This window comes from Monodon monoceros, unplaced genomic scaffold (assembly GCF_005190385.1).
Source record: "Monodon monoceros isolate NGI ecotype Baffin Bay Population unplaced genomic scaffold, NGI_Narwhal_1 Super_Scaffold_21, whole genome shotgun sequence".
In the NCBI taxonomy this organism is placed as follows: Eukaryota; Metazoa; Chordata; class Mammalia; order Artiodactyla; family Monodontidae; genus Monodon; species Monodon monoceros.
The window spans coordinates 141,875,526-141,898,049 of record NW_021703778.1 but is presented as its reverse complement, the minus strand read 5'-3'; the positions used below and the strand labels follow the sequence as shown (position 1 = coordinate 141,898,049).

At 49.5% G+C, this 22,524-nt stretch overlaps 1 protein-coding gene across 4 annotated transcripts in view; it reads right to left on the bottom strand.

The window, feature by feature from the left end:
* GALNT16 (polypeptide N-acetylgalactosaminyltransferase 16) overlaps window positions 1–22,524 on the bottom strand; it is a 100,202-nt gene that overhangs the window by 4,580 nt on the left and 73,098 nt on the right. For 3 of the 4 annotated variants that reach the window (XM_029239626.1, XM_029239627.1, XM_029239630.1), the window contains 11 exons: window positions 21,899–21,966; window positions 21,280–21,345; window positions 19,049–19,170; window positions 16,437–16,524; window positions 14,797–14,881; window positions 14,398–14,501; window positions 9,947–10,073; window positions 8,375–8,467; window positions 6,906–6,989; window positions 1,873–2,014; window positions 1,071–1,193 (listed from right to left, as the gene is read on the bottom strand). In XM_029239626.1, coding sequence (XP_029095459.1) covers window positions 1,071–1,193; window positions 1,873–2,014; window positions 6,906–6,989; window positions 8,375–8,467; window positions 9,947–10,073; window positions 14,398–14,501; window positions 14,797–14,881; window positions 16,437–16,524; window positions 19,049–19,170; window positions 21,280–21,345; window positions 21,899–21,966 — 1,102 coding nt within the window. The remainder of the gene's footprint in view (window positions 1–1,070; window positions 1,194–1,872; window positions 2,015–6,905; window positions 6,990–8,374; window positions 8,468–9,946; window positions 10,074–14,397; window positions 14,502–14,796; window positions 14,882–16,436; window positions 16,525–19,048; window positions 19,171–21,279; window positions 21,346–21,898; window positions 21,967–22,524) is intronic. The other variant, XM_029239629.1, reaches the window with a different exon arrangement.

Here is a 22,524-nt window from a genome sequence, read left to right as displayed (position 1 = left end):
CACACACACACACACACACACACACACACACACACACACACACACACGGAGGCTGAAGGGAGAGGAAGGATCCGGCTGCTTTTCCAGAATAAAATAGCAAACTGCCGGTCATCCCTAAAGAAAGAGCCGACCCAGGCAACAGCACAGGGGTGGGAGGAAAGCCCGTGGCTGAATCAAAACGCCAGGCACTCTTCTGCCCCTCGCACTGCCCTGCAGGCTGGCCAGGGTCAGGCACAGGGGGAGCTACAAGAAGGTGTGGGCAGAGGAAGGACTGGACCAGAGCTCTGGCCTCTGTGTCCATTCCCGGGCAGAGGGGCAGCCCTCCCAGCCAGGAATGGAGTGGGGCTGACTGTCACTGGCTGCTGTGTGCCCTGAGCATCCGATTCTTCCTCAACAGGCAGGTCTGACCTGTGTCTCCCAGGATTAATGAAAATAGGGCACGTGAGAATGTTTGGCAAATGGAAAAGGCAGTGCTCATGTGAGGCCAGCGTGCCAGCTTGGAAAACACTGTGGCTGGATCTGTTTCCCCAATCAGCCAGCAGTCAAGAAATACTTACTGAGCACCTACTATGTGCTGGGGCAAGACTGTGGGCTTAGGAGTCATGCTGACCTGGGTTTGAACCTCAGTTCCACCCCTTCCCAACTATGTGATCTGATATGTTTCTTATATTCAGTGAACCTCAGTTTTCTCACCTCTAAAATGGGGTTAGTACTAGGGCCCACGTTGCTGGGTTGCTGGGAGAATTAGATGAGATGACCTATGTAAAACTCCTAGCACAGGTTCCCAGTAAAAGCTCACATTTATTTTGGCTGTGCTGGTTGTCAGGTGTTAGGGATACAGTGTTGACAAGATAAATAGTCCCTGCCCACAAGGAGCCACAGGATGCAGGATGGACATTTAACAACTATTTACCGTACTTCCTCATGAGGAAAACAATAGACTTGACCTGAATACTGGCTTAGGTCCCCCAAATCCTCACTCTGGAGGGCTTATTTGAGTCTGTATGTCAAACCCCCACTGTGTTCCCCGGGGCTGCCGCCATCCCGTGCCCATGCGCGAGAAGGCTTACCTGCCTGCCTTCTCTTGGGTTGCACGCCTGCAGTACGACCAGGGACCCGGGGGAGATGGAGGTGGAAGTGGCAGCCAGGCACTTCCCCTGCTGCTGGATGAGGTGGTCACTGAACAGCCACGCCTGCAAGACAGGGAGCAGAAAGGCCAAGTCCACAAGTACAGCAATGGATGGATGGATAGATGGGTAGATAGAGCAAATACACTGTGTATTTTGGTAAAATTTTCTACAAATACTAGGGATGGGTGTATGGGTAATCACTGTACAGTTCTTTCAACTTTTCTCTGTTTGAAATTTTTCATAATAAAATATTGGGGTGGGGGAGCTTGCTGGAACTGGCCAGAGGACATATGAAGGGATGCTCAGGGGATGGGGAGAAAGACAGGACATGGGAGCAGGGCAGCCAGGGAACCAGTCCACGCCGGGGTCTCCATGACCTGCTCTAGTTCAACATGGCACATCAACACTCATGTTGTGCACATGTGTACACAGGAGTCCTGGATGCCCTGTATATACAGGCGGACCACAGCTGCATCCCAGGAGAGAACTGGACTCTGTTTGGGCAGCATTTCTCCCTCTGCAAGGAGAAAGCAGGTGGTGCCCGTAGGGCGACTGTGTGACAGGCTACAAAGGCGACCGAGTATGGTGGGAGCAGACCCAAGGAGCAGAGTGGGAGGGGACAGCTTGCAGGGTCCTTGGGAAAGTGGGTTTGTGGAAGGTGTAGGCAGAGGGAAGATGAGAACGGGCAGAGGGAGGCCCCCACTCATGCCCGGACCTGACCTGGGGACCCTAAGCCACCTACCTGAGCCGCCGGCGGGCTCTTGGCAGACCCTCTGCAGGTCCCCATGCTGAGCAGGAAGTTACCAGCCGTGTCCTGGCCCTGGGATTCTAAGCAATTAGCCCCCTGCTTAATGATGCCGGGGAGCACTTCCTTCACGGGGACACTGAGAGAAAAGGCAGCGGTCAGGCTTGTCCTCTGCCCTCCCCGGGCTTACCCACACTTACCCAGAGGGTAGCACCCTGCCAGCTCTCGGGGCACCCAGGTGTCCGTGGGGAGGGGAGCCGGGGAGCAGGCCTGGCAGCAGAGGGAGGTAAGCAGGGGTGCCTCTGGGAAGACTGGGCCTCGCCCTACTGGGTTCTGGGCAGCTCCGGGAGCCCCAGGGCCTGCCCTGGAGGCCAGGCCTGAGAGGGTTCAAACCAGAAACCAGGGCTCCCCAGCCCAGAAAGAGGACAGGCTGGGGAGAGGCTGAGGCCCAAATGTGGGCTCAATAAACAATCTTGAAATGACAGGGAAGGGGTCACTTTGAAGAGGCAAATGTAAAATACACAAATATGAAAATGTGTTCAATCTCACCAACGATTAAAGAAATACATATTAGAGAGGTACATATTAGAGAGGTTTGTTTACCATATGTGTATATATATATATGTGTGTGTGTGTGTGTACATAATTTATTTACATACATAAAACATTTATTTACATACATAAAACATTTATATATTTAAGTGTATGTGTGTATATCTATGTATATATACACATATACATATATATATATACACATATATATATTTTTAAATATCACTACCTAGTATTGGCAATAGCTGTGGGATTGGGTGAGAACATAAACTGACCACCTTTTCTGGAGGGCAGTATGGTATTACTTATCAAAAGCCTTAAAAATGTGCACACCTTTGTCCCACTTCCAGTAACTTAGTATCCTAGGGCAATAATTAAATATGTGTGCAGAGATTTAGTTTAAAAGATATTCATTCAGAGTGACTGCTTATACTGAAAACATTGGAAATTCCTAGATATCCAACAATAGGGGATGGGCTAAGTAAATTCTGATTCATCTGTAGGATGGAAAAAACCTTTAGCCATTAAAAATGACTCTGGTAATGTGGGAAAGTGTTCAAAACATACAGTTAAGTAAAAGAGGCATGTTTCAAAATAGTGTATTATTAAAACATTGTGTATGCACAGGAAAAATATGCTTAAACACACACACACACAGATATAAAACACACTGTCTTACCCTATGGGTAATAAACCTAAGGGGGATGCTGGCCCCAGCTGATGTGGGCTGGTATTCCTGGGTTTAGAAGGTTATACACGCACTTGGCTTACGGACCCACAGGAAGTGATGGGGAACCAGGAGGGCTTAGAGTCTGACCACATGCTAATCCTATCTGCCTCTGTTACCTCTGCCAGGAAGAGAACCTGGGCGGGGCGCATGGATGAGAACATTTCCGGCACTCTCTTGTCTCATATGGACATCCTGCAGGACCTCGAGCAAACCAGGTCTTCCTTCCTCAGGGCTGGTTGGAAGCCCCCGGATTCCCAGAACCTACCCGCTCTCACAGAGCCTCAAGGAGAGCCCTTCACTTTCCCTCCACACTACTGGTAGCAGTGCCCCTTCAGAACCCCACACCCCCTTGTAAGAGGTCGTGCAGTTTTAGAACAGAGGCTGCAAACTGCTGGCCCCTAAGCTGAATCTGGCCCTGGACAGGTTTTTTGTGACCTGCACAGGGTGATTACTGGTGCTTTTAATTATTTGGCCGTATTTTAAGATTTCAAGTTTACACAGAAAAATCCAGCTTCTTTTTTTTTTTTTTGAACTTTAGAATTTTTTTTTGAATTTTGTTTATTTTTTTATACAGCAGGTTCTTATTAGTTAGTTACCCATTTTATACATATTAGTGTATATATGTCAATCCCAATCTCCCAATGCATCACACCAAAAATCCACCTTCTTTGGAAAACATAGCAAGGTCAGGCTGCCACACCGAACTTGCATTCCAGCATGGCACTAACACACTGTCATGAGCAGCAGCTGCCCCCTCATGGGTGGAGCTTGTGCATTTCAGTTTGCCACAGTCCCCTCCACTCCCTACAGTCATCCCCACCCACTTGACTTATTGACATTGTCTGTCTTATCACTGTAGGATGTAAGTTTGCAACCTGCTAGGTGCAAGGCTGTTGGGAGGCAAAAGCTCCACCCCCTCTGCTTCATCCAGGGGCAACGTGTTATACTTCCCCTCTATACAGAGACAAGGTCCTGCGGGAGCCTCTTTGAGAAGCCAAGGTTGTTTCAGACCCTTCTCTTCTCTTCCCCTCCCTACCCGCTGTTGCTTAGGAAGATGTGCAAGGTGATCAGCTTTCAGAGGTGAGGTGTGTACTGTCCAAGTGTGGCAATGTCACTGACAACAAAGGCCTGCCCACTGATGCTTATGCAGGAAACCCGGGGCTTGGGCAGCAATCTCAAGACCAGATGCAGCTCCTGAGGTGTCTGAGTGGTAGCAGCCCTGCAGCAGCTGGGATGGCCATCACCACCCTTCCTCTGCTCTCTGGCAGAGCCAGGCTAAGCTGTCCTATTTGTTGGTAGCCCTCTTAAGTCTGCATCTGCTTTCCTCTCTGTGGACCACCTCGAAGCTGGGCTGCCATTAGCCCTTATGATGCCTTTGTAGAAACAGCAATAGGCATCCCTTTCTTGAGACACTTTACTTCCATCTGTTAGAAAATCATCATAATATAGATGATTTTCCTACATTATGAAAAAAAAGACAAAAAAGTCTTTTGTTAGAAGACTTTTACTGTCATTTGCCAGGAATTGTAGTAATAAATGTACAATACTGTGTGACCAGCACCCTTCAAATATGGTGTGCTTGTGCAATGCACAGCCTGCACAACTGTTCCTGAACATCCTAATAAAAGTAATACATTAGCAATTGCTGAGGCTAGCCACAGAACTCTGATCTGGAAAAGCAGTACTGCAGGCAGGCCTAGAAAAGCAAAGGCCTCTCCGTTTAGCCTCCTAAGTTTCTCCACTGACCATCTGCAAGTGTGGCCCAACTATTAGGATCCTGTTTGGAGGAACATGGTATCATTTGGGCCTATAGATCTCCTTTCTAATTAACAACCTGATCCACTCCGGGCCCCTCGCCCTGAGAAATGAGGCAGAACATGAAGGAACAGACAGAGGATGAGTAAACTGGATGGGAATGAGCTGCAATTTCTACCTTAACAACAATAAGTCATTTTTAAACGTCCACACAGTGACAAAACAAACGGAAGATGACTCATGCTCCTCATATCACACGGCTGGTTTCATCCACTCTCCTGTCTTTGTGATAGATCCAGACTTATGGTAGTTATAAACTACTTCTTCCTCTTGGTCCTCAAGGGATTGCATGGGGACTGGGGTGTGGGGAGGAGAGACACATCCCCGATCCTCCCAACTCTTCCCCCAGCTCCCCAGCTCCTGTCTGAGGCCTGGAGTCCATGACTCCAACCAGATAGCATGAACTCTGACAGAACATAAAGAAAGACTATGCTTTTTTCCCTCAGAAATGACATGTCTGAATGAAACTGTCCCCTTAAAAGTGGCCACTTGAGGAAGCTGTTCATTTATTACAAGTTTGTAAAGTAATGTTCTTCCACGCACAGCCATCATCTGGGGAGCTGGGGTTATCCGGCTGCCAACTTTTTCCAAGGATGCGGCCGCTGCTCAGACCCTTCTGGAATTCCTTGAGCATTGCTTGCAGAGTCAGTTTATCCTTGTTACTTGTTTCAGTCTTGTCACCCTGTATTTGGGACCCAGGATTGTATTATCTGGGTTAATCAACCAGCTTACTCACTGGACTTGGCTACAACTTAACTACGGCTGTTTTCCAAAAATCAAATCTGCCCTTGAAGGACAAAGTTTGCCTCCTTGGAGGATCTGCAGGCTCTGAGAGGTGGAGTGTTCTGGAAAGCCATGATAGCATCCTTGGGAGACAGCAGTGGAATAACCCGTTCCCCGAGGTGACATTTCCAGAAGAGACAATGCTAATTTCAAAGTTATTACTGATGCTTATTGACTATGCAATTTATTCAGTTAAAAATATTTATCGAGTGCCCATTTTGTGACAGGCACTGTTCTAGGGGCTGGAGATAAGGCAGTGAACAAAACAGATAAACACCTCTACCCTCACGAAGCTTCCTGTCAAGTGTTGGGAGATGACAGTAAAATTAATTGGCCACATATATGCTGAATGACAATAAGGGTGACAGAGGAAAATAAGCAGGGAATGCTGGGGAAGGTGCAGTCGGCCAATGCAGAGTTTGGGGGAGCCTCACGCAGTGGGGACAGCTGAGTCAAGACCTGGAGGAGGTGAGGAATGATGTAGCCAGGATGCTGAGAAGGATTTTGAAATGAGGAAAAAAAGAATCAGCTCTGCCCTCCCTACCCCTGTCATTACAGCTACTGCCCACCGTCCTGTCACCCACACACATACACCATTTGCATGCTGCTTCCTTATTTGCTGGAGCAAACATTTCCCCATGTTTTTTCACGGTTTATGATTATAACATTAATCGACACATTTTGTTTAGATCAACGCATCATGATTCACTAAACCCAGCCCCTATCATTAGTTTTTTTCTCAATTTTTTCACAGCAGAGAAGCCTACAGTGGACATTTATTTGTCAACAGGTTTTTTTGCTTTGGTTGCTTTATATCCTTAGGATAAACTCCCAGAAGGAAGAGAGGAGAGTCAAAGGAAATGAGTGTTTCTGCAGCCTTTGCTACATAATGCACTGTTGTTAGGACGACCTAAGGGGACAATGCCCATTTCTAGCTCTAAGGCCCGGTCTGTTAAACTTTGGTTCCTACCACACCTCACTCTTAACTCCTGGTAACCTCCTCCCGGTTCCTCCAGACCCTTAACATGACAACAAACACTGACAGCTAGAAAGAGCCAGATTGCCTGGGCTGGGGAGAGATCAGGGTGAAGGGTCCCCAAGCTGCCAGCCCCCACCCAGGCCAGATGCACGAGCTGAGGGCTGCACTCACGTGAGCTCTGGGTAGACGTTATCCAGGTACCAGCGGAAGGACTTGCAGTTCATCTTCTTCCTCTGCTCGATCCGCGTGGCCACGCTGGAGGAGAAGGCAATGCTCAGCGGGCGTGAGAAGGCCCGGGAGGCTGGCCCCCTCTTTCCACCTACCCCAGGGAGCTAGGGCCAGGAGCTGTCCAAGGCTGCCTTCCAGCCTTGGTCCCTGCCTTAAGTCATTCTCTGACCTGCAAGCTCCTCCCAGGGTTCCTGGCCACGCCTTATTTCTCTCCTCAAATTCCTGCTCACTTTTCAGGATCTGCCCAGCCCACGGGGGCCAGGCTTTAATCTCGGCTTCTTACTCCTTGAGACCTCAAGTGAGGATACCACTATCTGGTCCTTATTTTCACAGAGAGAGCAGAGCCTTAATGAACTAGAAGTTTTCCTTTCCTGCATTCCAGCTGAGCAGAAAGTGTCTACCAACAAGAAAACCACGCTCTAAACATCTTTCCATAAAGTTGGCAGGTAAAAACCATCTGATGTGTCCATGGACACCTTCCTCAGCTCCACTGACCATAATGGCCACTGACAGATGACCCTCACCGCCTCTCTGAGCCTGTTTGTTCTCAGGAAAGTGGGGACACAACCATCTACCTCCAAAGGTTTTTGTGAGAACCAAATGAATAAAGGGGACATAAGTGCCTAGCACAGGGTAGGTCCTCAGCACATGTTACTTCCCCACTAAAAGAAATAGTGACATAACGTCTTTTTTTTTTAACAAGGGATAGATACAAACAAATAGAGGGAGATTCATTGATGATCGCTAATAATGTTTTCAGACATATCCGACCACAGCATTAAGTAAGAAATAAATGCACTGTGACCAAGTATACCCATGGGCATATATGGCTACAAACATACAACCAAAATAAGAATTTTCACAAAACAATATCCATCCATAACTGCAATCAACTGTTATTTTCTGTTCTGTTCCGTACTAATCTGTAATACTCTAGTTCTCTATCATTTAAAAAAAAAACTGGTCACGACTCTCTAAATTGATTTCACAATTAATCCACATTTTGAAAATGCTTAACTAGACTGTAGTCCTAACAGTCCAGGGCAGAAAAATAAGCTAACAGATCACTGTCAGATTTTGAACAGCAAGGGGTGGAGTCAAACCCCCGAGTGTTTTCTTACAGAGAGCCATCCTTAAGCACTTCCACAGATGTCTGTCCTGCAGGCAGCTTGTGGACCGGCAGTGCTCTCATAAGCGAGCCCTCCCTGGTTATTTCTCCCTATGAGGCTGCATCCTCCTCAAGGACCAGAACCTTGTCTCTGCATCATATACCCTACAGGCCCGGAAGAGCCCAGCGGCCTGGGGCAGCTCAGGTGCTAAGGAGACCCTGAGCGCTTCCCTGGTGTACACACAATTTTGTATTTTGCTAAGGTTGTGGAGGAAGGCCAAGGGGGGCTGGGAGAGGGGCCCACCTGCCGAAGGCCTTCCCTATGGCCGAGGGCCGGGCCTCGTAGTAATACTGCTTGTATTCATCCATCCACACCTCTGCAGTGCGCTTGGTATTCCTAAAAGGGTAGGAAGGAGCAAAATAAGGTCACCAGGGCAGTGACAGAGTTAGGGTTGGGCTCAAGATCAGCTCTGTGAAGTACAGGGTGCGGAGACAGGAGTGCACGCGAAAGAATGCTGATTGGGGTGGTATCAATGAGAACAGTCTTTTTGGAGGACAATTTGTCAGCATCCATCAACTCTGTGGGTATGGATACTCTTTGACACTCCACTTTGAGGAACCTATTCTACCAAAATACCAGCATGTGGGCAAAGGGACATGTACAAGAATACTTGTGTCATAAAACATTCGTGACAACCTAAATGCCCATCAATAGGAGAATAATGAACTACATCCACATGATGGAGTACTAGGCAGCCTCAAAAAAGAACACCAAGGTTAGTACATACTGACGCTGAAGGGCGTCTTCAATTTAGTGTGGAGTGGCAGAAAAGCATGCTGCAGAAAAATCATGCAGTGCGACCCCATTTATATAAAAAACACAAAAAGAATAGACACATGTATATGTATAACTGAATCACTTTGCTGTACACCTGAAACTAACACAACACTGTTAATCAACTATACTCCAATATAAAATAAAAAGTTAAAAAAATGTAAAAAAAACACCCCACAAACACATGCATCTCTATACAGAAACTATATATATAGATATATATGAAAATAAGTTAAAAGACCTGAAATGATAGGCTAGAAATCTATTAGCAGTAGTTACTTTTGGAGAGACAAGTGGATAGGAGTAAGACTGGGTGAAAGGGACTTTCACTTTTTTCTCTCTATGTGATATGAAGAGTAAAAATTATAATGTATAATATACTATATATACATATATATATAATATATATGATATAGTTTGAATTTTTACAATAAACATGTATCACTTTTACAAGTATAAAAACAACTAAAATGGGATAAGGGGAAGCAAAACAAAAAGACAGGCCATTTGATGAGCTAGACCTGGGGAGCCACCGCTGGCAAGAAGGGAGCCTTGGAAGATGAAGACTCATCCTTGGGAAGGAGTGTTCATGACGCTCCTCCCACTCTCCCCTTGCCACCAGCATCAGGGGGGCGGGTGATGGGGGTGGTCTTCTAGGACCCTGCCCACTGCCCCTCAAGATGAAGTGCACGCTGTGGCTGGGGACACGAATGGGCAGACGCTGACCAAGTCAGGGTCAGGACATGGCGTCTATGACCAGTACTTGGGACCCAGTGAGTGGAGGGCAGCTTCCAGTTGGTCATTTGGCTGGTTTTCCAAGACCCTCATGGACAAGGACAGTCAAAACAAGCGAGGCCTGGTGGAGACACTCCCAGCTTCATCCTTCCAGCCTGAAAGTACTGGGATCCCAGAATGGGGGGCAAATGGGGAAACCGAGGCCCAGAAAGGTGGGGTAGCTACACACAGTCCCTTGGGTAACTGACAGGGCTGGGGTCTAGGTGTCCTAGCTCTTAGCGCGGTGCTCTTTGCACTGTGACCCACCTGATGTAGGTGAGGGCGTTGCCCTCAGGAAAGTTGTAGGGGTGCCGTTTCCTGAAGACGTGGCCCACCCGGCTGCAGGGCACGATCTCCAAGCTCCCACCGCACATCCACACCCGGAAGGAGAGCTCTGCAGAGACGGCAGCCATCAGGACGGGAAGGAGCCACTCGGCAAGTCCCCACGGAGTGAAGGTGGGAAGGAGCTGGCTTCCCTTGCCTTTGGTGTCTCCTTGGAGGCATATGCTGGTGTCAGAGTTCCTGGGCCTGTTTACACGGGGTGCACCCACTCCTTGCACGTGTTCCTGACTGCTTCCTCCATGCGTGTGCACGCACACATCCCACACACACACACCCTCCTCACACCCTCCACACACACATACCCGCTGGCATCTTTCTGGCGGGCCCAGACCTCCCTCACGGCCCCGGGGGTCTCCATTTACAGCTACCAGTGGCCCTACTGAGACATACTTCCTTTTGGTGGGGGTGTGACGCTGAACGAGCCTTCACAGATGACTGTGGTCCCTAGTAGCGCTGGGAGAGGCGAGCAGTGGCCATCCTGCCCCCCAGAAGGGGACGCCACAAGCTGCCTACTCTGTTTTCCACTCAACAATCCTCACTTCCGGCAAGGACCCACCTCGGCAGTTGGCTGAACCTCTTCTGATTTTCTACTTTCTTTCATTTTAACCCTGAAGTTGGACACCCTTTGACATTAAAACACCTCCCTCCTGTCCCAGAAAATCCATAGCCCTTGTTTTTTTGTTTTTAATTAAAAAAAACCAAAAACAAACGGAAAGACCATTTTTTTTCATGAGTTCCAGCCTTGGTTCCTCTTCCTACTCCCCAGGTGGCTGTAAGGACACTTGTGGTCCCTGGCCAGGTCTGGGGGCTCTCATCTGGAGCGACTACTCAGGGACCTCCCAGGGACTAGCAGAGTGGGGGGCGGAGGCGGCAGGGCTAAGGCCTACCTCCTGGCCAGCCTATGTGCACCCGGTGACTTCCCAGTGTGGTCCACGACTGGACGTTAGGCATATCTGGACCCGCACCCAGGGTTGGCTACGTTAATGGGCTTCCCTAGGTCTGCCTGCAAACTGCCAGGCCTCTGTCCCTTCTCCTGGTCAGAGCCCTGCAGCTGGTTCGGCAACTGAGATTTAGAACTGGGGACGGGAGATCTGCATTCTGGTACCATTTCTTCCAGATTAACTTTGTTATGTTAGTTAGGTCATTTCATCCCACATAGTCCATATTGTCCACATTACTATTACTTATTGTCATTTTTATCAACAATGGCAATGACAGGGAATTCCCTGGTGGTCCGGTGGTTAGGACGCTGCGCTTTCACTGCCAAGGGCACGGGCAGGTTCGATCCCTGGTCAGGAAACTAAGATCCCACAAGCTGCATGGCGCAGCCAAAAAAAAAACAACAATGGCAACAACAAAAGCGGTAACCATTGTCCATTTACTGAGCACTCACTCCGTGCTCTTTATGGCTGATGTCTAATTCTCACAGCTACCATGTGGCATGGGGTGTTATGATCCCCATGTTTTTGATAAGGACTGTGAAGCTCAAAGACGTTAAATGACCTCTCCAAGGTCACCTCCACGCTCAGGTGCAGAACTGCAGTGTAAAGTTCACACTTTGTCCAGCAAGTCCCACTGTTTGAACCAGATCATGATCCAGATCATGACGCCGTTGTAGAATCCCTTACACTCTAGTGGGGGGAGGCAGGAACTCAGTAAAAGAAGAAACCAAAATACAAGTAGACAAGAAAATGAGTAGAATACTTCCTCTGCGAAGCAGGTAGGAGACTGAAGCAGGTGAGTGGAGTTGGGGGTGAGGCTGCAGTTTTAATGAGGCTGATTAGGGATGTTCTCGATGAACGGCGTGGCGGGGGGGGGGGACATTTGAGCCGAGGCCTGAAGGAGGAGAGGAAGAGGCACGTGACTCTTAGGGATGAGCGTTCCGGGCAGAGGGACAAGCAAGAGCACAGAGCTAGAGGTAAGAGCACAGTAGGCAGGAGTGGAGCGAGGTGCGGGGAGGGCAGGAGGGGCTGAGGGCGGAGCTGGCGGTGTGTGCTTGTGGGGGAAGGGCAGATGGTGTAAGGACTTCCGGGTTTTGCTCTGAGTGATGCGGGAGCCCTTGCAGGGTCTTGAGCAGCTGAGTAACATGATCTGACTACCTTTTAAAAGGATCCCTAATGAGAATCCCAAGGTTTTCACGTTTGCCACCCTCACTCAAGGTGGCCTCTGGGTTCTGGCGTTTGGCTCTCTCAGGGGAAACAGGAACGAGTCTGGGTTTGGGTATCTCCCTTCCTTCCACAAATGAACAGTTCTTTTTTTTTTTTTTTGCGGCACGCAGGCCTCTCACTGTTGTGGCCTCTCCCGTTGCGGAGCACAGGCTCCGGACGCGCAGGCTCAGCGGCCATGGCTCATGGGCCCCGCCGCTCCGCGGCATGTGGGATCTTCCCGGACCGGGGCACGAACCCGCGTCCCCTGCATTGGCAGGCGGACTCTCAACCACTGCGCCACCAGCGAAGCCCCAAATGAACAGTTCTGAAAGGCCCAAACCCATCAGTGACGAGAGTCTCCTGGCTCAAAACTAGTCCCAGCAGCTGAACGTCTGAGTACCACGGCTAGCCTAGGAATTTCTTTGAATTTTTTCGAAGAAACAAAACCCTCCCTAGAACCACTGTGTGGTTCACCTTTCAATTCCCCAATCACTGAGCCCTGGCCTCAGGCAGAGTTTGAAGTTAGCTATTTGATCATTCACTTGTTTCTCCATCAGGCCCCGGCCTTAAAAAAAAGGAAGGAAGGAGAAAAGAAAAAGGCCTCTGGAAGCAGCAGAGATCATTAGTTTCCCAGCCCCCTGAATCTTTACAGGAAACTGGATTTGCCAAAGCTCCCTTCAGGCTGAGATGGAGAACACAAAAGAGGTCACTTAGGCCCAAAATACATAAAAGGAGGTCAGAACGGAAGGGTCAGTGCACCCCAGTTCCCAGAATTTACTCCTCTGAATGCCTGCCTGGAAACGGTTTCCAAGCGTTAAGTTACAAAGGGGAGAAAATCCCACGCCTGTTTCCACTCCGGCTGGTCCTGAGTTGGAGCCCCACTGCCCATCTGTCCCACTGCCCTAGTCAGAGAGGGAAGAAAGACCTGGTCCTTGCCTCCCAGAAACACAGACTCTGATCACACCTCACAACACTTAAGTGGCTCCTGTAAAGGCACTACCTACACCTGTCAGACGTGGAGTTTCCCAGCTGAGATCTGGAAGGCGGCATCTACCTCAGTTTGCCCATCTGTCAGATGGGTGAGATACCACCAGTCCTATTTACTTTGCAAAAAACCTGGTCAGGATGAAAAAGGAAGCAGTGGGAAAGGGCTCTGCAAAGGACTGACTGGGTCCACTGCCAGAGCAAGGACGGGCCTTTGTGTTTCACAAGCCTCAAGGTACCTGCCCCCACAAACCCTGGCCCACTCCTGGATCCCTGGGATCGATCGCCACCCTCCTCCACCACGCTCCTCATCTGGGAGGCTGCCTGTGTGGGCTGCACCCCTGGGCTTCCTTCCTATGTGAAAAAGTTCAGCCAGCAGGTCGGGGGAGAGTGAGGGCGGGTGTTTATCCCCTGACACCTTCCACCTGGCACAGTGGACTGGCTGCAGGCGCCCCAAGACCACAGCTACTGTCGGGGAGCACTCCCTCCCTGTCTTTCAGACCTGAGGGTGGCTACACCTCCCAGCAGTCACCAGCCCAGCCCTACCCTGGCCTTTGTGGTTCCCTGTAACTTGCCCACGCCGTGTAAATAGGCCCTTTTATAAACCCCCCTTAAATTACCCACATCAGATGTTCCATCTGTACCCAGCCTTTATCTCACCTGAACCTCACCAGCGACCCTGGGGGTTCACTGGCTCTTCCCTTTCCTTGTGGGGCTAAAGGGTTCCTATGGCCTCATAATAATAATAATGGCTGCCAACATCTTCACCCCCCTCATCTCACTTAGTACTTACAACAGCCTCTTGGGGAAACTGAGGCTCAGGGAGGCTTTCACTTGCCCAGGGCCAAACAATTTATAGGTGGTAGGGCCAGGATTTGCAGCCAGGCCGTCTGACCCCATTGCTTACGTTTAACCGCCACCCCCTACTGTACACACCACCCCCAGCCTTTCTTGTAGGGAAGCAGCCATGTGCTTCCTCCATACACGTGTCTAGCCATGTGGCCACAGGTTCTCTCTGACCACCTAATCTCTTTGTTGACTAGCTGTGTGGCTCTGGACAAATTACTTAACCTCTCTGTGCCTCGGTCTCTTTACCAGTAGAATGGAGATATAATAGTACTTACTTCAGAGATTCAGTGTGAGGATTTAAGGAGTCAATATGTGTAACATCCTTAGGGCCTTACATATAGAAAACACTCAACCCAGGTTACCCATTATTATTATTGTGGTTATTTCCCAACTTACCAAAATTCTCTCCCCCCCAGATGTCCATCTGGGCATCATACTTTCCCAAGTGGTTAAACCAAGACTTGTCAATCACGAAGATTCCTCCAGCTATGACAGGCGTCCTGGGAGCAAGGAGAGGAAAGAGGCAACACATGAGCTGGAAAATCTGAGCCCCTCAGATGGCCCCAGGGCCCAGGCCATTTGCCCTAGCATCCCCCACTTGCAGAGTCACTGGGGTCGGATATCTGGCCCGCTTGCTGGCCTCTGGCCTCTCTCTCCCCAGGGCCCAGAACAGAGTTAGCCCTTGGATCGTGCGCCCCTAGGAGCCCTGGCAACTGAAATGGCCCTCCCAGGAGCCTCCAAAGCCCCTGACTCAGGGAAGGAAGGGGTCTCTCCAGAGCCCACAGCAGTCCTGACCTTATGGGCTTGGTGGGGTCTGTCCGGGCAATCTTCTGCTCCAGAGGGATCTGCTCCCACTTGAAATGCAGGCTCCAGTCAAATCCTAAGGGCCAGACTAGGGTGAGGATGGGGCTCGGGGGCTCTTGTCCCCTCACTCCACCACCCCCGAGAGTCTCCCTTGATCAGAACCCAGCTTGTAGAGGGCCCTGGGCAATTCACGTACTCATTCCTTCATTCAGAACGAGACAGGTCCCTGTCCTCATGGAGTTTCAATCTACTGGGTAAGACAAAGACTTACAAAGATAAATCAGTAAATGGATAATATGTCAGTTGGGGTTGAAAAGTGCTAAAAAACAAAAAGAAAGAAAAGAAAGGAGGGGTACCCATGCTATTCTAGTAAGGGTAGCCAGGAAAGGCTCTCTGAGGAGGTAACATTTGAGTAGAGACCTGAATGAAGAACTGATCCATGCAGACATGTAGGGAAAGGGAATTCCAGGTGGGGGAACAGCAAGTGCAAAGGCCCTGAGGTGATTTCCCTAAGGAGAAATGCCTGGCTCCCTTCAGAATCCCACTCAGCCTCAACATCTAACGAACAACTGTGTCCATTTATTGGAAACCTGAGCCCCAAATAGGAAATCCACTCTCGCATTAGCTCCTGGCAACAGATTCTCTGGAGCAGCCTGCCCAATAGAACTTGCTGCAATGACGGAAATGTCCTATATCTGCACTGTCCAACATGGTAGACACTAGTCACATGTGGTTATTGAGCACTTGAAATGCTGCTAGGGCAACTTAGGAACTGAGTTTTGAATTTTACTTAATTTTAATTAATTTATATTTACATAGCCCAAAGTGGCTATTATCTACTGTATTGGACAGCACAGTTCTAAAGTCTAGATCAGAGCTGCCCAAAAGAAATACAATGCAAGCCGGAGACGCAAGCCACACATGCAATTAAAATTTTTCCAGTAGCCATGTCAAAAAGTAAGAAGACCATATGAGATTAATTTGAATAATGTATTTTTAATGCAATATATCCAAAATACCATCATTTCAATCATTATCATTGATGATCATATTCATAATCAATACAAAAAATTATTAATGAGCTATTTTATATTCTTTCATACTAAGTCTTCAAAACCTGGTGTGTATTTTTTCTTACAGCATATCTCAGTTCAGACTGGTCACATTTCAAGAGCTCAATAGCCAAATGTGGCTAATAACTACCATATTCGGCCAGCTCTAGACCATTTCCAGGCGTACAGGTCAGGAAGCCGTGCAAAGTTGAGGGCTCCCCCTTCCTCACCCCCAAGATGACAGCAGTCATATCATGTTATTCTACCAGGACTTGTGGCAATGGTCCCCGGGGCTGGCAGTATTTGAGAAGCATGTGTCAAAGTTTGGGGGGAGGGAAAGATCAGAGACTAGCTTGGCTCTGTCCCTGATTGTGCCAGGAGCCTGCAACTGCCAACCCTGGCCCTTCGTCCCCAACCCCATGGCTCTACACAATCCCCTTTCGTCTTCTAGAGGTAAAGGGGGTGGGGGCGTGAGACACTCTGGCACAGTTGGGAAGAAGAGCACCAAGCCAGGGCTTTTGCCTGCCCTCACCTGCCTCCTTTCAGGTCTAGAGCCCCTCCCCTGGGAGCCGGACCCACCTCCCCGAAGGTCAGCAGATGCAGCAAGGTAGGCGAAATTATCCAGACTGATGACATCAATGATGGGGCTCACCACGCGGGTGTGATCCTAGGAGAGGACACATGAGATGGCGTGAGGCCAGGGACTCTGTGAATAAAGGCCCAACTGCCTGCTCTGGGAAGAAGTTCTCTTCGAGGCATTGGGCACTCAGCACCTCCTGCAGGACACGTTAGGCTCCCAGGAGCTGTCCTGCATCACCACATCTAGGCTCCCGGAAGGTCCCTCTTGGGTCTCATGGGCACGACGCTCTCCCAGCCTCTTCCTCTCACATCATGTTGAGCCCTGCCAGGATCTCACCTCCTCAGTAAAGCCCTCCCTGATTGCTGCAGGCTGAGGACTTCTTCCTCTTTTAAACTGCTCTCACAGTTATAGACCAGACAATTCCTGGGACAGTGAGTCAGATGCTGCCTGATGTGGATCTTCTGTTGCTGGTGTGAACTGTTGTTTTACTAATTGTCGTCCATCTTTGTACATGTTGAGGTTGAGTCTTCCCAACTGGACAACCGGCAGCTTAAGGGCAGGGACGCTGCAGGCTCTGTGTAACCTGGGTGGCACTCCTCTCATGCCACATCCACTTCAAAGTCAGACTCACGCTCCCTTCATCATCTCCCAGACACAAATCCACCTCCAAAACATTGGTGGGTAATATGCCAACTTTACTAAAGGTTTTTTTCTGGGGGTGAGGGGTGGGGGGATAGTGGTGGTGGTGGATTCTATCATATACCACGTGCAAAACTTAATTGCCCTCCATCAGCAGGATGTCTGTTCTCTTCTTTTCTCCCTCCATGGAGGGACATGGAACAGGGCTTCTTCTTCCTCCTCTCTCTGTATTCTGTGCTGACCCTCAAAATCCTCTTGTCTGCAACTTGGAATCCAGCTCTGCCCCTCAGTTCACACTCCGTCTCAGGACGACAAAAATGTGGGACGTGGCGGATCAGGGGAGACCATCCACGGTCTCCCACAGTGTTCTATGGGGGCCTCACCTTATCGTTTTTATAGACTTTTTGTATTGAGATTTAATTCACATTTTTATAACAATTTTATTAGATATAATTGATATACCATAAAATTCGCCATTTTAAAGTGTACAATTCAGTGGTTTGTAGTATATTCACAAGGTTGTGGCACCGTCACCACTCTCTAATTCCAAAACATTTTCAGCACCCCAATAAGAAACCCTGTACCATTAGCAGTCACTCCCCATACCCCGCTCCCTCCAGCCCCTGACAACCACTAGTCCCCTTTGGATTTCTATGGATTTATTTATTCTGGACATTTCATATAAATGGAATCATATAACATGCAGTTTTTGTTACTGGCTTCTTTCACTTAGCATAAGGTTTTCAAAGTTCATCCATATTGTAACATGTATCATTACTTCATTGTTTTTATGGCTGAACAGTATTCCAGTGTATGGATATATCACATTCTGTTTATCCATTCACGGTTGATAGACATTTTGCTGTCTCCATGTTTCAGCTATTCTGAATAACACTGCTCTGAACACTCAGACACAGGTTTTTGTGTGGGTGTGTTTTCATTTCTCTTGAGTATATACCTAGCAGTGGAATTGCTGGGTCATATGGTAACTCTATGTTTAAACTTTTGAGGAAGTGCCAGACTGTTTTCCAAAGTGGAGAACAGCACCATTTGACATGCTCCCCAGCAATGTATAAAGACTCCTATTTATCTACATCCTCACCAGCACTTGTACTGTCCATCCTTTTGATTATAACCATCCTGTAGGTATCAAGTGGTACCTCATTGTGGTTTTGACTTGCATTTCCCTAATGACTTAACGTTGAGCATCTTTTCATGCGCTGGTTGACCATTTGTCTATTTTCCATTGCGGTGCGTGGGCTTCTCAATGCGGTGGCTTCTCTTGTTGTGGAGCATGGGCTCTAGGCGCCCGGGCTTCAGTAGTTGTGGCACTCAGGCTCAGTCGTTGTGGCTCGCGAGCTCTAGAGCGCAGGCTCAGAAGTTGTGGCACATGGGCTTAGTTGTTCCGTGGCCTGTGGGATCTTCCCGGACAAGGGCTCGAACCCGTGTCCTCTGCATTGGCAGGTGGATTCTTAACCACTGTGCCACCAGGGAAGCCCTTTTTTCATTTTTAAATTGGGTTATTTGTCTTTTATGGTTGAGTTGAAATCACCTCATCCTATGTTCCAAATGTCCAAATCCTCCCCATTCTAGAGAACAGCAGGCACATGGGAGGGCCCCCCCAGCTTGAGAACACCATCCTCTCCTCCCTCCTTCTCAGGCTTCCCAGCCTGCCTCACCCTCACTCATCACTCCCTCAGGAGGAAAACAACACCACCCATTCGTAGTAGGAGCTTTGTGGCTCACCCAGGCTTTCAGCCAATTTAATTCTCACCACAACCCAGTCAGACAAATATTACAATTATCCCTGTTTTCAGATGAGAAAGCTCAATGAGGTGAAGTTACTCAGGAGGGAGCAGACCATTTAGGCTTCCTACTCTGCCTGCCCAACTCCAGAGACCGTTCATCATCCCCCCTCATGCCAAGAACATGTGGGCACGTCCAGAGCTCCCCCAGGGACAGACAGACTTACCTCCTTCACCCGCTGCAGCATGGGCTGCAGCCACTCGGTGTTCACTTCGCAGTGGCTGTCCAGAAAGGTGAGGACAGCAGCTGCGGCCGCATCTGCCCCGCGAACTCGGGACCGGATCAGCCCTGCAATGGGAAGGGACAAAGGATGGTGCTGGGACTGAGCCAATTTGCTCATCCATCCCCCCAAAGTCTCAGGGCTCTCCGCCCCTTAGGGCTGAGGTTTCCTCTGAGTTATTGTGATTTAACTTTACTTCGTATTTCTTGATTTCTTCCCTCCCTCTTTTTCTTTCTCTCACCCATCCATCAATCATCATTACTCCAAGGTTATTCTCTGAGTGCCCTCTGCATGCCAGACACTGGACTCTGGGGACACACTGATGAACAGTCAGAGTTCAGTGAACAGAAGTTGCAATATAGTGTGGTTTGGTACCAAAGGAGAGCCAGAAACCACCACTCAGGAACCTCAGGGTGGTCCCCTCCAGCTGCATAGAGGATACTCTATGACATGCAGAGAGTCTTCTAGACTAAGACAAGCTGGAGTTAATATGCCAGCCCCTTCACTAACTGTAGCATATTATTTAACCTCTCTGAGCCTTAGTTTTCTTATCCAGAAGATTCAGAGAGAGTAATCCCTGCCTCTTGGGGACAGCGCGTGGTGTCCAGGAAGCCGACACGAGCAGAGATTCTACTCTGCTTCCACCTCATTCCCCAGTCTCGTCGAAGGCTCGTCAACTGTCAAAAAATGGCCTCGCTTTTGGCAGCACCCTGGTCGGAGCTGGGGACTTGCCTGATCAGGAGGGAGGAGACCCAGATGGTCCTGCCCCTGACAGAGCAGCCACTGGTGTGGGGAGATTTCCCTGGCCACACCTCTGCCCGGCACTCTACTGCCCCATCCTTCTACTCCATAGGGAGCTGTAAAGCACCTAATCATAAATGTACATCTATGTTGGGTAAAACCCCAGGGAACAGCATACTCCAGGCCTAAAGGCACCTGCAACCCAGGGCTTGGGAGAGATCTCTCTCCGGCCTCTTCCATTCCAGTTTGAAGGTCCCTTCGGCCTGACTGGACTTTCTTAAATACACCCATCACATCTCTTTCTTTCCTTCCTTCCTTCCCTTCTTTCTTTCCTCCTTCCTTCCTTCCTTTCTTTCTTTCTTTCTTTCCTCCCTCCCTCCCTCCCTCCTTCCTTCCTTCCTTCCTTCTTTCCCTTCTTCCTTCCTCTCTCTCTCCCTCTCTTTTTCTCTCTCTCTCCCTCTCTCACCTTCAGTGGCTCCCTATTCTCTGCTTTATCAAGTCTAAATGACCCCCGTCATCTATCCTCACCCCACTCATTCCTCGTGCTGACCAGGCCCAATTCTCCCAGGAAGGGGAGACTAAGTAGACGGAGGTTAAGAGGCTGGGCTCTGGGTGGGCCCCCTGCCCCGGGGTGGAATCCTGGTTCCTTTATTCATCACTCCAGGCAAATTACTGAACCTTCTTAAACCCCCGTTTCTTTATTTGCAAAACAGAATGATGGGCTGTTATGAGGACTGAACATGAGAATGTGGGCAGAGTGAATGCTACAGGGTGAGAATGCAGGAAACGTAGGGAGAGACTGTTAGTACTTCCTGTACCCAGGCCGGACTGATGCCTTTGCTTGCAGAGTCCCCGGGCCTGGAACGCCCTCCCTTGTGCCCTATTCATCTGTCTCACAACCCCTTCACCCAATCCAGGCGCCCTCTCCGATCATTCCCCTCTCCTCCATCTCCTTTCTACCCCATATAATTATAACCAGCCTCAGCTCCATAATAAGCTCTCCGAGGGCAGGGACCATATTTATACTTCTTTTGTGTCCCCTAGAGTGCCGTGTACAACCCTATGCTGTAGTCGGTGCTCCAAAACACCTCTTGATTGCAAGTGAGGTCACATCTGCTTTATACTGCCCTGTGGTTTTCTCAAAGCATTTAATCCTTACAATAACTGTGCAGGACAGAAAGGGTACTATTATTATTACCATTTCTCACGAGAGACAACAAAGGCAGCCGGAAGTAGAGCTACTTACCTACAGTCATACTGTGATAGGGGCTGACCCAAGATAGCAAGAGGGTCTTTCCCCAGACCTTGGTTCCGGCCACCAGGAATGCAGCAGGACCACGCTGGCTTGGTATGACATGGCACCAAAAGGGAGCGGGGAGGTGCAGAAGTCTAGATCAGAAGAGCTCTGCGGTGGCACCTAGGGTCCAAGAACTTACCTTCCCGCCGGTCGTTTCGCAGGCATTTGACCTTGGTGATCCTGGTCAGGAGAAGACAGTCTTCAGCTGAGGGTGGAGAGAAGGAAGCAAGCTCATTCAGATATTGACGTCAGACCACATGTGGTTCGACCACTACTGGAACTTCCCAGGAGCTTCTCCAGACCAGGCCCAGGGGAAGGTGAGGCATGGAGGAGAGTGGTCATCTCCACAGGCCAAAGGATTGCCCTGTCCTCCACTCCCCAGCCAGACTGAGGACTGCCTGTACTTGTGGCATTACCCCCCAGGGGGCACCAGAGAGCGCCAGCACTGTCACCAGTCCAACAGCCTCGGCGCTAGATTGTGGGGACAATATTCTGCACACGGCAGTTGTGATAATGAAGGATGCTGCTGATGCAGTTTAATTTTTTTTTTAATGTCATCTCACTGGTGTCCCATCAAAGCAACACCACTCCTTTTGCACCAGGGAGCAGAGCCAGGGAGGGCACCTAGAAAAGACTGAAGATCCCCGCGGGGAGCATAGGTCAGCCTGTGATGGCCAGAACAACCTCAAGAGTGCTTCCCTTGGCATTCTGGGGAAATGGGGTGTGAAGGGGTACGAAAAAAGAAGGTGCACACTTACGATCTGAACTGAAGTCATCCACTAGAATGATCTCCTGGATCAGGCTGGCAGGAGTTCTGTTCAGGACGCTGGAGGAGTGACGGGGACAGAGGAGCCCAGATTTAGGGGCCACCTTCTACTTCCTCCTTCCTGCCATGGGTTCCCCCACCGCCCACCTCGGAAGCCAGCACACTGGCCACGGGCAGCTGCTAGCAAACCTTCTGGGCCCTGGTCAATGGCTGAGGGGCAGTGTGTTCCTCAGGCTCCTCCAAGACCCTGCCGACCCTGCTGCCTGGACCCTCAGGTACTTGGGACCCACCCCAGATGGGGGGTAGGGACTGCCCTAGTTTAGCTGTTGAGGCAGGACCTTAGCTGCTCTGGCTACCTGGGCTTAACAAGCCCACCTGAGGACAACCCCCGCTGGCCCCAAAGCTGTCTGCTTGGAAAGCTAGCGAGGCTCCTTCTGGCCTGATGGGTCAGGAGGGGTGTTCTCAGAAAGCTTCCCTGCCAACTCTTTCCCTCCTACCATCCCTCCTCCTCCTTCACTCCCTGGTGAAGGAAACCTAAACTTCTTTAATCCCTGGAATATCACTGGGTACTCCATTCCGAATCCTATTCTTCTTTTTTTTTTTTTTTTTTTTTTTTTT